At 34.8% G+C, this 15,783-nt stretch overlaps 1 protein-coding gene across 1 annotated transcript in view; it reads left to right on the top strand.

Annotated features, from left to right (window-relative positions):
- Nucleotides 1–15,783, top strand: part of PIK3C2G (phosphatidylinositol-4-phosphate 3-kinase, catalytic subunit type 2 gamma) — a 576,625-nt gene that overhangs the window by 35,293 nt on the left and 525,549 nt on the right. Inside the window, exon 5 of the mRNA XM_006888484.1 lies at nucleotides 9,451–9,553. Coding sequence (XP_006888546.1) covers nucleotides 9,451–9,553 — 103 coding nt within the window. The remainder of the gene's footprint in view (nucleotides 1–9,450; nucleotides 9,554–15,783) is intronic.

Below are 15,783 nucleotides of genomic sequence, written 5' to 3' on the forward strand. Positions count from 1 at the left end.
CAGTTTACATTGGCAATATATGAATTATAAATAGTGATAATGATGTGCCTTTTAGCGCTCATTTTACATAACCTTTCCTAAAATAGTAACTCTACCACCATCTTTCAAGTTTATCATTTATGATTTTTGATGATATGGCAGAGTTATTTGAAATACCAACAGGATCACTGATGGTATACAGGTTTAATCAGAGCTTATAGACTAAAACTGATGGGGAAGAAAGGCCTTTTGGTCACTTCCAAATATTAGCTAATCAGCACCTTATGAATCATAATACAATATTGTGTAAGATAGAGCTAGGAGATGAACTAGACATCTCTTTCTCTCTCCATATAGTTAGATTGCACTTTTATTCATCAACATCAGAGTAGACTGAATTTTTGCAGGGTAGTTGACTACTGTGAAAACAAATGTTCCAAGAGACTGAGACAATAGATAGAAGACTTGTAATGACCTAGACACAGAAATTAGACATTGCTTCCGCCACATTCTATAAGTCAAAAGGGCCAGGAACTATACAGAGGGAAGAAGACAGACACAAAGCCATGAACTCTGAGATGTGTCTAGTGTGAAAGCCAACATTGGAGAGTAGTTAGTATTCATACAATACTTAAAAATGGTAAGGTATTTAGAATCCAAAACAAAGGTGGGCGGTTCAAATCTACTGAGTGCTCCACAGAAGAAAGTTGACCACTCTCCTCTTGCATGATTTACTGCCTCTGAAAACTGACTGGAGGGTCAGCTGTGGGTCACTTCTGACTTAACAGTACATACAACAAGATTTTAACACTGATTCAGATGCATGTAGCTATTCTAGAAAAATACTGATGGATTTACAGCATTCTAAAATTGAAAGTAATTTTTCTCTAGCAATAACATTGTACACTATTTCCAAAGAACTGAGAAAATCCTTTTATTCTAGTAGAGAAATCTAAAGATGAATTGTTATACTCTAAAAGTCAAAGGCATAACTATATAAGAATTGCTACTAATGTTAAAGTAGCAACATTTCAATAATGTCACATGCAAAAGAATTTTAACCTACAATGGTAGAACCCACTAAAACAGCATTCAAGGAATATCTAAAAATTAAGATATTTTCAGAAGTAGTAACATTTGTTGACTATTACCTGTCTTTCTAAAAGAGCTATATGAAGGGTTACAAAGAGAAATAAATGAAGTATTATGAAATATGGAAAAACGGTGAACGCAGAACAAAATAAATTCCAATGAAAGTTAAAAAAAAAGAAGTTGAAGCTGTTGCTGCTACAAAGTACAACTGTCCTACCCTATAAATTTTATTAGACTGTAATCTTTTCAGGAGCAGCTCACTAGTCTTCCTCTCTGAGAGCTTTCAGATGAACATCATTGATAGAACTGCAGTTAGCAGCTGAGTTTTAAACCATGTTTTGCCAGATTCCTAATAGCTCTTTTAATCTATTTCCACTCAATGACTTAACTGAATTGACACCTCTCATGTTTTTTACAATGAATGGTGACTGAGGCCTGTAAATTACATGTTCTAAGGCAATCACAACACCACAACAGGGCAATGATTCTCAAATATTTTGATCCCTGGATCTCTTTAAACTCTTTTAATTTGTTCACCACCTCAAAACGTTTGTGTGTGGGAGAAGTGTTTCAAACAACACTTACCATTTGGAAATTAAAATAGAAATTTTTAAGTATGCTTTTTTTAATTTCAGTAAAAATGATTATAATTATAAATATGTTTGAAAACAAATAACATTTTCCTGAAAATAAAGTAGAAATCAAAACTATTCATAGAAAGTGTGAAATCGTTACATGTTTAGATGGCCTTTTACTGTCTGGCTTAATAAAAGAGATTTGAATACTCTTAGCTACTACTGCATTCATGTTATTATTCTGTATTGATTTGAAGTAGTTGGAGATAACCCCGTTTCATATGGATATACAGTTGCAAAATAGTGAGACATTTTAATACCTTTTTTTTCCAGATAATTGTGAATATGCTTTAAAATAGTATCAAGGTCAAGTTATAGTGTATTGAAGATTAATTGCTGTTGTAGTCATGCAGATGGTAGCATCTGCTGGCCTAGTAGGTAAAGAGTTGGGCTGTTAATTCAAAGGCAGAAGGTTCAAATTGCTAGCTAGAATACACATAGTGCAAGAAGATGGAAATCTCTTTCTGTATGATATTGAGTCTCTGAAATCAGCTGGAGCGTCAGCTATGAGACAGTTTTGACTCAACAACAATTAGTTGAGGTCTTTGGATCCAATAATAGAAAGTAATAGAAAAGTGGCAAGACTACATCAATCATGTCAAAAGTAGAAAACTTCTAAAGCCCAGAAAAACAAGGCGCTCTTAGTGAGTTACAACTCTTACAAGTTTCACTTTCTTTTCTATTAAAAAATAAAAGGTAGTAAGAATGCACCCTGTCAAGGACACATAATAACAACAATGCTTCCACCAGTGGTTAGAATCTTTATCAAGAACATCAAGAACACAAACTCAAACCCTATGGAGACAAGTGTGTCTCCAAACTCCTACACTCTCTTCTGTCAATTTTGACAATACTCTTTCCCAAAACTCTTACCATTTTATTTTAGGTTCCATAATTTGTTGCAGTGACTACACAGAGTTCATGAATAATATTATCAGTAAAAAGATTTAATTGAGAAGTATCATATTACACATTTTAGGTCAGAAACACTTGAGATACAATTCTACAATTAGGACGCCTCAATTGTGTGATCAATCAGGCAAGATTCTCACCTGGGCCTCTTGTCTTTGAATCCTGCCAAGCCCATGAACAAATGGTAAAAAGGTCCAAAGGTCTTTTAGTTCTGCCAATTAAGTGTCCTCTGCCTCTCTATACCTTAATCACTCTACCAATAAATCTAGGCCAAGGCTCTCATCCCTGACTACACACAGTTCAGCTTTCTTTATAGTCTGATTTACACTAATCTCTAATTCTCTGCCACTTCTCCTGCTGCTGTTGATTCTTTTAGTGTCTTGATCTTAGTCTCAGAAGCCTTACTCTGTTTTGCAAGAGAATCTTTACTGGCTGCATTTTCTGTGTATTTTTTTTCTTGCTGGTACTAAAATGAATATTTTCTGCTTTTGAACGCTCTCAATTTAAGATTGCTAAGATGTCAAAACTTATTAATCCCCTCATTAATGATCTACACACCTTATTTAAATGTTCTTACCATAATAGATCTATTTGCCTTCTGTAACTTACTAGTAAATCCCCATGATGAGCCCCAAACACCTTATTTTTGTACAGTACTACCTAGCTATGTGGTTTAAGTTAGAGCCAGTGTCTAAAAATGTCATGTTGAATTTCCCACTGTAACAAAGTTAGGTACCATCAAGTCAGCTCTGACTCCCAGATACCCTAAGTATAGCATTCTCACAAATTTTTTAGACAGTTGTTTCAACCATATGTAAATCTATCTCATTAAGAGTTTTCGTTGTTTTTCGCTGAGTCTGCAGGAAATTTTAAGCTAACCCAAAGGCCATACTTCTCTCCTCTTGCTCAATTTACAGTCTGGGAAACTCACTTCAGGGTCAACTAAGAGTTGGTTTCAACTGATGGCAATGAAGGGGGATTTCTTTTGTTTGCTTTTTAGCTGCTTTACCAGATTTCTTTTTTCCTCAGTGAATGGATCCTTCTGATAATATATCCAAAAATATATCAAAGTCTCACTATCCTTGTTTCTAAGAAGTATCCTGGCTGCATGTCTTCCAAAAGAGATTGATTTATTCTTTTGACAGTCCATGGTATATCAATGTTCTTTGTCAACACCAAACTTCAAAAACACCAATCCTTCTTTTCTCTTCCTACTCACTGTTAACTTTTTACAAACACAGGAGGAGTTGAAAAAACCATGATTTAGAGTAGAAAATAGCATATCACCAGCGACTAAAAGTTTGTGTGGCCCAGGTTATTTGAAACTACCAACAGTACATTGGAAGATTGATGAACTATAACCTCAAATTTACAACTTCAATACTTTTATACCTACCATGTTGTTGCCTCCAGGCTCAGAGATGAGAACATTTTTTTTTTCATTTTTTTTTACTCTAATGATTTATTCATGGAGAATGCCTTTTACATTTTTTTTATTATACTAGTTTATTTGTAAAATTTGAATACATTGTTTTTCAGATGAGATTCTTCCAGGTTCCCTCACCTCCCTCATCCATCAAATTGTACAACTTCATGATTAATCCTCCTCACCCTGCACATCCTCATCCTTCTCCTTCCACCCCCGTCCTCTTGGATCCTCATACTCATTCTACAATAATGGTTTTATGCAATATTTATTCTTGTGGGACTGTTAGTTCACTTATCATAATGCTCTCCACTGCCTCCCAAGTTAGGTAATAATTTGCAAAATCATTGCTCCTGTGTGCTGCATAGTATTCAATTGTATGAATATACCATAATTTCTCAATCTATTTGCTTGTGGTTGGCTATCTGTGGAGATATAGACACTTTTATACGTTGTTGGTGAGATTGTAAAGTGGTACAACCATTCTGGAAGGCAGTTTGTTGCCTCCTCAAAAAGCTGAACATAGAAATTCCATATGATCCAGCTATTTCACTCTTTGGGATATACCCTAAGAAAATGAGAACTGAGGCACAAATGGAAACTTGTACACCAATGTTCATTGCAGCATTATTCACCATCTCAAAAACACGAAAACAACCAATGCGTGAAATTTGTTTTCTTGATGGTGAGTTTAATTCATATTGAAAGCTACAGTTTTTGATCTCTGCAGCAAGTGTTTCAAGTCCTCCTCATCACTTTCAGCAAGCAGCAACATGCCATCTGTTTAACCCAGGTTATTGACGAGTCATTCTCCAAACCCGATGCCACATTCTTCTTTATAGAGTTAAGCTCTGTGAGTTATTTGCTCAGCATACAGACTGAATAGGTATGGAGAAAGGATACATCATTGATGCACACCCTTCCTGATTTTAAACCATATAGTGTTCCCTTTTTCTTTTCAGACAACTGATTCTTGGAGTAGGTATAGATTTAGTGTTAGCAAAATTAAGTGTTCTGGAATTTCCATTCTTCTCAATGGTAGTCATTGTTTGTTATTACCCACACAGTCAAATGCAATACTGTTTAGACTAAGAATCAACACCCTTGATACTAGCAGTCAGAAGATAAGAAGACATATTGCTGCCAGGGATATTTCTAAAATACTGAAGAACAATGATATCAGTTTGAAGATTAAAATGTGCCTGACTCAGGCCATGTTTTTTGGTGTTTGTTTTTTTTTTAATCACTTACTACACAACTGAGAGCATGGCAATGAATATAGGTGAGAGATGAATAATTGATGCCTTTGACTCACTGTTTTGGAGAAGAGTACTGAATATCCCACGGTTAACCAAACAATAAAACGATACCTTGGGAAAAGTGTAGCTAGAGTGCTTCAGGAAAATGTGCTATTTTAAAATGTTAAAAAGCAAGATGCCACTTGTATCAAGCCATGGTATTTTCATTTCTTGCATATGCATGTGCAGCATAAGGATTAGTAGCAATTCATTATCTCAAGCCATATCAATGACTTTTATCACAAGTTTACTCAGAAAACATTGATAATTTATCATGCATTTTTAAAAGGATCATACAGATGTAATGAATATTTTATACATGAATGACTTTAAAATATCAAGGAGTGGTCATTTTACTAATATATTTGAATAGTATAATATTGGTTATTTTAATAATAATACAACATGGATTATATGCATGTTCCAAATATGGACTGATTGTATTATTATGTTGCTGTTGTCATGTGTCTTGAGTCAGTTCTGACTTATAGCAACCCAGTACAACAGAACAAACCACTAAAGAGACCTGTAACATCCTCACAATTATTCCTGTTTCAACTCATTGTTGCAGCTATTGTGTTACTTTGTCATTGAGAGCCTTTCTAAATTTTATTGACTCTCTACCAAGAATCATGTCCTTCTCCAGAGACTTGTTTATTTCTGAAAGTATATACAAAGTGTATAAGAAGATGTGTTACCATTTTAGCTTCTGAGGAGCATTCTGGCTGCAAAATATCAAAAGTTAGCATTGTTTACCATTAATGTTGATCTCATCAGAAAAGTATTTTAAGTATGAGGAAGCTGGAAAGTTCACAGAGACAAATGCATATTGTCAAGAATTCTGATTTTTTTTTTAATATTCAGTTGTTTTGCCTGAAAATAATGGACCATTTTGCGCATTTTGAGGCCATGACTGTCAAATACCCAAGTTTATGTCTCCATAATAAAATTTTTCTTGATCTCTTGGGTAAAATAGATTGCTTGTCTTGCTACTCAAGAATTATCCAGGTATTTTTCCTCAAGACAGCTTCCAAATTTTAGTGTGCAGCATTTACTCATGTATCCATTCTATTTTTTTATATAGAAAATTAAATTGACGTGCATCAAAAGAACTGAGATTTAACAAAAGCAATAATTATTACTGTTTTACAAAAAATATTCTTAATAGACTTTTTCAACAAAACATTTGAAAGCAACAAATACAGTAATAATTACTGGAAAGATTTTGATCCCACTGACTTGATTTATATTCAAAGATTATTGCTTCTGTACAAATAATAGAAGTAGAAAAGAGAAAAATCAGTGGAAAAAAATAAATAACATTGTACTGTTATTCTGAAAATGATTTTGACTGAATGAGTCTTCTGAAGCGACAAGTTTCTTCAAACCACACTTTGGTAATTGCTGCTCTAGAATAAATAGAAGTCAAAAGCCTATGTGCCTTATTTCAATTTGTTGAATATAGAACTAAAGTGTGTTTGTTACTAAATCTTTTCATATCTGTTTTAATTGCTTTTGTAATTAGTGATTTGATGAATTATTATGTAATAAAATATGAGTTAAAAAAGAAACTAGTGTTTCTGTGAAAATTAATTTGAATTCTTTCAACAGAGAATTGATGAAGGGGAATCATTAAAACTGTACTACTGAGTTAGAAGTGAATGGCACAGTGTAAAATATTAGAACAAAAATTAAAAAAACAATAATGATTCTCTGCTCAGCTTGCTTCTTAAGTTTTCTTGTACATTAAGAAAGCTAAAAGTGAGTATTAGAAATAATGACTTGTAACAAAGCTCAAATACCAGAAGAATATTTATTGATTATGCAAACGCATTTGACTGTGTAGATCACAACAAGCTATGGCTAAAATTGAAGAGAATGAGAATCCCAGAACACTGAATTGTGCTCATATAAAGCCTGTAACTTAGACAAGGAAACTATTATCTGAACAAAGCAAGGGAATTCTATACGGTTTAAAATCAAGAAAATTATGCATCAGGCTGAATCTTTTCTCCATATTTATTCAAATTTAATGCTGAGTGAATTATTTGAGAGGCTGGACTTTATAAAGAAGAATACGGTATCAGGAGTCACACTTGATTCAATGGCGCCTAACAATTATAATAATACGTCTGTGTGTGTGTGTGTATAACTTATTTCATATATTATGCTAAATATACATATATAGATGATAGAATGATAGGTAGGTAGATAGATAGATAGATAGATAGATAGATAGATAGATAGATAGATAGATAGACGGACAGACAGACAGACAGGATATATATACTGATGGTTCATCTGAAATTCAGTCTAACTGGTGCAGTGTCAGTCTAAAGTTAGCCTTTTAGCCATTATCTTTGCTCCCTTTGGTCTCCAGCTACCTTAACTGCAGCACATGGTCTTGCGAATCATCAATAGCTGTGGGATAAGGAGAGAATAAGGGCTTCCCTCACTGAGTGGCAAGACTTGAGGAAGACTGTAGCAAGACCCTGGTAAGAATGAGTTCCTGGTGAGAGTGAAACCCAAATGATGGTAGTTGAGAGACTATGGCATTGCTATGGAGAAACTGGCAGGGTGTAACCATAGAAGCCCTGAGATAGAGGCCACATCTAAAGGTTTTGCTGTCCTTGTCAATACATTTAAGGAGAAGTTGATTTACAACTGCTCTGAAGCAAATCTTGCATGATTGAAGAAAGCAAAGGCTGCTTGAATTTGTATTGAAACTGGAACCTGGACTAATTGAGCAATTGTGCCTTGGGACTTTGGGCTAAAATCAGGATTCATATTGGGTGATATTCTTTGCCGCCCCACTCTCCAACTTATTTCCCTAATAGACCCCATTCTTGTACTAAAACTGTGAGCAAAATCTGTGACTCCACAACAAATCAACAAATCTCTTGCTCTTGATGTGGCTCTAGAAGTATCATGGGCCTGAGCTAAGGGCTCTTTATCAGATTTCTGCTCTGGGGTGTGAGGAGCTGTTCTATCCTCACTCCCTTTAGCCCTTTCAGAGAGACATGACCCTAGCCCCCATGTCCTATTCTCTGCCCTTAGACAATTGAGCATTCTGTATTTTAAATGACAATTGTAGAAAGAAATAATCATATAGACTAGTGAAATAAAGGATGTTAAGCCAAGAAATTAGAAACTAGGCATATATAAATCAAAGTTCACAATACTGGGGTAGAAGTACTAGATTTCAGCACACTGAAAAACGAAATCTTCAAAAGCAATATAGATCAATGTTCTTACATTTATTTCCAGAACTAGAGTAGGAAATCAGAGTTCTAGAAGGAGCTTAATTATGAAAAGTTGACTTGTTACAATAGAGAAAGAGAAATGAGTATATTTTTTAAAAGTTATGTGTGTGGCCTACAGTGGAAAACTTTGAGGAGAACAAAGATAGGAAACAATGATTCAAGATAGAACTCTGTAAATCTCGTGAAGGATCAGCTATTAGTTGGTTTGGGTTCAATGTTATGTAACAACACAAATATGGTCTACAACCATAGGTGCTTCTTAGTGAAGAGTTGTCCTGACAACCCAAAGGCACATGGTTCAAATCCTCCCTTGAGATTAACTGTCCCTGAAAACCTGATGAAGGATCAGCTATGGGTTTGTTGAGACTCAACCATACACAACAACATGGTATAGAGCTGGTAAACCTTCTCCAAAACCCATGTAATTTTTATAACACCATTCTTATTCCTTGATGTGGGTCCCCACTTACTCTTTTGCACCAATTAGACCTTTCAGCTTTAAGGTGGTAACATAAAGATAACACTGAATATGTAAAATAACCCTTTATCAAAGCTATAATGTCTACTTCAAAGGTTTCTGACAAGTTTCTAACTTATACATCTGAAACTATTTGCAGATTAATATAATAAAGTTAACATGATAAAGAACTTTACTAGATATGCACATATATACACATAAAAAAGTATATATACACACATGCTTGCACATACATGGACCTCCTTGACTAACTTTTTCAAGCTAAATTCTAAAACCAAAAAGATATGAAGTGAGGAAAGGAAAACAAATACTTGGGGATGTTAAAAGGGAGGAAATGAGATTGTGTTTCTTTTTTTTCTGCCTCCAGTGATTACTCTTTGGGAAGCCACAAAATGTTTCAGAAAGATAAAACTGTTATTCAAATTCATCTGCACAAAAATATTGATGTTCCTGCAAAGTTATCTAGAAAGGTAAGACTTTATTAAGCTGAGTTTCAATTCGAAAAGTGAAAATAATGTTAATACCTGAATACTTACCTTTATGGATTTCTGTCAATATCTAATTATGTAGAGTGAAAAATATATATTTGCTTGAGTGTATTTTATGTAAATGTAATGAATTATTTATCTGAATGCTTGTTAACAAGTTTTATTGAAATATTTACATGAACACATTAGTCTAACCTCAGTAGACTAACAAATAAATTGGTCTATTTGAAAAATATATAAGAATTCTGCAATAATTATTATACCAAACTATAATGTACAACTGGATGCATATGTAAACATACAAGCTGAACAGTAGTAGAACAATGAACAGGACTACATCCATTAGTATGCGTGGGATTTATAAGGATGTTTCTACATAGATATTTGCATATACTGCAAATGTATCCTTATAAACAGTAGAGCCTACAGAGGCCAATATATGAAAACTTCTGAACCAGAACCAGACCTAGAGGAAATGAGTCATTGGACCTAAGAGTTTGGGATCTCAGTTTCGGGGTACTTCTAAGCCAATTGGCATGACATAATCTAAAAAGATAATATTTCTACATCCTGTTTTGGTGAGTAACAATTAGGATCTTTAAAGCTTTACAGCAATCATACAAAATGGAGCAATTGGGTTCTCCCAACAAAGGAATTAATGAAGTAGATAAAATCAAAGACTCAAGGGAACTCAAAGAAATAGAAGACCTTATGAATCATAGCCTCTACTAGCCTGAACCAGAAGAACTAAATGGCACTATCACAACCAACTATTCTAATTGAGATTACCATAAAAGATCTAGAAGACTGTAAAATAATATTCAGAATTACAGGGTGGGGGAAAAGGCTTATCTGCTAAAGACTGGTAGAACCCTGAAACTGTGATCCCTTAGGTACCCCTCAAACCTGGAGAAGAACCTGTTCCAGGAGATCACCTTTCATCCGAATAATATTACATTAAAACCTATGAGGAAAAATTAAACAATAATACCTATGAGTTATATAATCCTCAAAACAGTCATATTCCACAAACAAAACAAAGAAGGCAGCAAGGGTAAGGAAAGAGTAATGGAAAGAGGGAAATCAGGAAGAAGTGCAAAAAGTTTTGAAACATTCAGATAACTGTCATAAAACAAAACAGAACGTATAGATTGTTCAATGGAAACCTAATGTGTTCAGTAGATTTTTAATCAAACCACAATAAATTGAAAACAAAAAAGAATAATAATGTATGTGAAACTTATATGATACCCTAATGTTCATGTTATGCTTGTATCAATCAACTTATAAATGAAGTAGAAAATGTGAAGGAGAAATAATTAAATGGAGAAAAAGGGAACAATTCCTGTTCTATTTGAATTTGTGTGTATCAGCACAGCTGACATAAAGACCAATAAGTATTCAGAATATATATAATAATGCACCCTAGAAAATAGTTAATGTGACTTTATGACGCTATTACATACTGTTATGTTTTGAGTTGCTTCCAACAAAGATTGCACAGTTAGGCAGTGAACTTTGATATTTTGGCTATTTTTATCTGCAGACTCTTCCAATTACCAGCTTTAGGCAAAATCCCATCACCCTGTCATTTACATCAGATAATATTTCCAGTGCACATTGTTGTGGCTATTTTTCTTTCTGCTTCAAGTCTGCGATGTCTCATCATAAAATAAGGGAAAACTGTCAGATGATGCCACAGGTTAAGGTACATCTTAGTGGAATATAACATAATTAGATCAAAGGAGTTATTTAAAAGTTTGTTTGAGATCTGATACCCAACTCTTAAGGTATTAACAACTCCAGGACTGTGCACCTGAATTCTCCAGAAAAGAATATTTTAAACTACAATGAATACAATTCAATATTAATGTACCTAATATTTTCCTTATTGTTCTTAATAAGAAACGATACAATAAAAATCATCATAATTATATTATAAATAGTAGAAGGGAAAATATGTAATTTTAGTTTCTAATCTGTGTTGAAATTGCATGCTGCTAAATAGCATGCTACTGTCTATTGGTGGTAATTAAAAAATCTTTAACATTTCTGTCTCTTGTAAATTAAAGTCTATTTTAAAACCTGTACTACTCCATTATTATTCTAAGAGAGTATATATAGGGCATATATTTGTGTGCCTCAGATTTTAAAATTGTTTCTCATTTAATCTTTACAGTAATTTTGAGGCAAACACTACTAAAAATAAGACACTGGGAGTTTCCATGACTTGTTCAAGATCTCAGTCATATTGCCAGAGCAGAGTATAATAGATAGGAGGTAGGATACATTTAGGCTGACAAAAATTGTACTTAGAATACCAAGGGTTATTTTTTAAAATTTTATTTTATATTTGTTTGCATCCACAATTGGTATACATCATGTTTCTCATTTTCATTTGCATTGTGTTTCATGCACTCATTCCTATATTTTATGTTTCATAAAAGTAATCAACACCGAAGTATGCTCACCAATACCCCATCTTTTTTAGGTCCTCCAAGGATATTCCCATTTACTTTACTCCCTCCCTCCACCTACCAAATTGTGCTGCCCTGTGTTATCCCCCCTGCCTATCCTCACCACTCTTCTTCCTCCCTTACCCATGGTGGACAATATTTGGTGGAGCTCTCTAATTAAAACAACCTTGGAAGCAGGAGTGGCATCCACTTCCAAAATAGCTTGCCTCTGGAAACTCTATGAACTTGGAGAAACAATAAAAGTTATACATGTGTTCAGGTCTTTCATTCATAGGGTCATTATGAGTCCTCTACAACTTGATGGCACTCAACTACAACAACTAGAACAATGTGGTGAGGCATTGCACAGCCAACACAAAGGTGGAAGGTGTATATCCACCAGCTCCTTCATGAGAGAAATATAGACAGTCTCTCCCCATGGGAGAGCAAAGGAGAGAAAATATCCTTAAGATGCTTTGATACCATCACTGCAACAATGGCTCAACAGTGAAGTTTGTGAGATTGGTAGAGAATCAGATAATATTTATTTTTATTGTATTCAGGGTTGCTATGAATTGGAACTGACTTAGTGGCACCTAATAACAACAGTGTAGTATATATTTGAAGCTCTGGTGTCACAGTTGGTGACTGGAGTCCATCAGCTGCTCTGTGGAAGAAAGATGCAGGAGTGTTATGTAAATATTTACCTTCTTAGAAACCAAATAGGCCAGGTTGAATTGGAGTTGTCTTAAAGGCATTTGTTGTTTTTGTTGTCATGTGCCATTGAGTTGCCTGCAACTCATCATGACCCCATGTACAACAACTCTGAAAATGCTCTATCCTGTGCCAAACTTATTGGCTCTGACACACCTACTCCCATTACCCCAGTCACTGAATCAATCTATCACATCTAGGATCTTTCTCTCTTACATTGTGCCTCCACCTTCCTAATTATGATGTCCGTCTCCAAGGACTCCTCTCTCCTTGCAACATGTCCAGAATATGTCAGACGAAGCTTTACAATTCTTGCCTCCAAGGAGCAGCCTGGTTTCACTATCTCTGAGATGAACCTATTTATTTTCCTAGCAGCCCATAGTATATTCAATACTCTTCTACAGCACCACAGCTCAAAGGTATCAATTTTCCTTTTATCATCTCTAGTCTTTGTCCAACTCTCTGATGCATAGCAAGTAATTGCAAAGACTATGGCCTGGATCAGGCACATCTTAGTCTCCAGACTGATGTTGTTGTTCTTCAATACTTTGGAGAGGTACCTGACAGCAGACTTTCCCAATGCAGTTTGTCTTTTTATATCTTCACTGCTGGTACCAAGAGTGTTGATTGTAGAGCCAAGTGAACTAAAGCTGTTAACAATATCAATTTCTTCATTGTCCATCATGATGCTGCCAATTTGCCCAGTTTTTGTTTTCTTGATGTTGAGTTTCAATCCATATTTAAGGAATTTGTATTTATAGAAGAAGTCCATATTTGTTCCCATTCCAAATAAAGGTGACTTGTGAGAGGGTGGAAATTATCAAACAATATCATTAATATCACATTCAAGCAAGAGTCTGCTGAAAATTATCCCAAAATGACTGCAACAGCACATCAACAGAGAACTTCCAGAAGTGGAGGCTGGGTTTAGAAGAGGCCATGGTACTAGAGATACTATAACTAATATTAGATAGATCTTAGCTGGAATTAGAGAGTACCAGAGGAAGGTCTATCTGTGTTTCATTGATGACACAAGGCATTTGACTGTGTGGATCACAACAAACTGTGGCTGTCTCTGAGAAGAACGGGAATCCCAGAACACTTGATTGTGCTTAAGCGAAACATATACTTGAACCAACAGGCAGTCATCTAAATGGAATGAGGAAACACTGCATGGTTCAAAATTGGGAAGAGTGTACACCAGGGATATGTACTCTCTCCATACCTATTCAATCTTTATGCAGAACAGATCATCCTCCTACAATGTGGCATCAGAATTGGAGAAAGGCTAATCAACAATCCTAGTTTTGCAGATGACACAATCCTGCTTGCTGAAACTGAGGAGGACCTGAAGCACTTGCTGCAGAAATCAAGGACTGCTGTCTTAAGTATGGTTTGAATTGAAGGCAGTAGGTTCTTAAATATTACCAATTCTTGACCAATTCGTCTACAATATTCACTAGCACTGACTGACACTGCTATTTTAGAATTGGTAATGTATCTGATGACATAGGTTTTATTATGTCCTTCAAACATTCAAGAAACATTTATTATGTGACTGACTGTTGTGTCCTAGGCCTTGCAATCCCGAGTAGTTATAGAGTAGTGAACAGAATCAATAAAAGTTTAGGCTTCATTAAGTTAAGCATCCAGTGTATTAAGCTGGCTCTGATTCTTTGTTAGATAGCAATGTGAACCTCCACATGCAATTTAAGACACTTGTATCTCCATTTCCCTAAACTGTGGATCCTTCAGAATTTTTAGCATCATGTCTAAAGCAGAAGATTATAATTTTTAAAGTCTTCAAAGATTTACTTCAAGGCACTATGCTAGGTTATTTAAGTAAATTATCAAATGTTAATTTCAACAATTAAAAAATTTGGGGTAATTTTTACATGTCCTGGAGCATACTTGCCCTCAAGGAGCCTATAATATATGGAAGAATAATTCTGTAAACTTCATTAAAATTGGGAGATATGGATATTAATATTTTGCAAAAGTGTGTATTGTATTAAACTATATTACATGTTTTGTTGTAAATAAGCATCATACCAGAATATATCATGATCTTAACTGAAAATCCTATATAAGACAGAATAAAAATAAAAATTTAAAAAATGATCTTGCATTTTATAAATGTTTAATAACAATTTCTTTTTGGAACATATGTGGTATATTGATCAGATCACTACATTTGGAATTTATCAAGTTGTAATCCATGAATTTCCAGACGGATATAGGTTTGCAGTGTATTTCCCATAGACTATGCCATTTTTTGTTGCAGTCTGGCAAAGAATGTTTATGAATCTCTTTTCCAGAAAACTTGGTCAAGGAATTAATGAGAGAGATAGAGATGGAGATGGAGATGGAGATGGAGAGGGAGAGGGAGAGGGAGAGGGAGAGACAGAAGGAGAGGGAGAGGGAGAGAGAATGAATGAATTACAGAACTCATGCATGTAAACCATATGATTCTCATTCTAGAATCAGTGGTTATGGTCGCCATACACTGTTACTGAGTTGGTTCCAGCTCATGAAGACACCCCATGGAATTCTTCAGGCTGTGTATATTTACATGAAGACACTGTCTCTCTTGCTAACAGAGCAATGGGTAGATTTAAACTACCAGCTTTTTGGTCAGTTACCCAACACATAATGTGCTGTATCATCAGATCTCCTTGGTGAAGATGGTATGAGACAAGAGTGTCTTTGGTTATGTTGTCTGAAGGGTTACTAAGTCTCCAATATGACTCTTTGACACCTAATAAGGACACAAGTTCCTGCTTCTTTCAGAGGGGAAAAAATGATAGCATGTAGCTGCTGGAATTTATATTTGTAAGTTGTTGTCATTCGTTATCACAAATTTGTGTTTATGATATCTCTCACTAAAATTTCAAATGCAAGATTTGGAGAAGGCGAAAGTGTATCTCACCTGTTCATTTGGCAATCAATCAAATCATATACTACCATAGCGTTCCTTGTCTAAATATTGTTGTTGTTATTATTGTTATGTGCCATCGAGTCACTTGAGACTCATAGCGACCC

Source organism: Elephantulus edwardii, unplaced genomic scaffold, assembly GCF_000299155.1.
Source record: "Elephantulus edwardii isolate Elephantulus edwardi_28Jun2011 unplaced genomic scaffold, EleEdw1.0 scaffold00067, whole genome shotgun sequence".
Taxonomy (NCBI): Eukaryota; Metazoa; Chordata; class Mammalia; order Macroscelidea; family Macroscelididae; genus Elephantulus; species Elephantulus edwardii.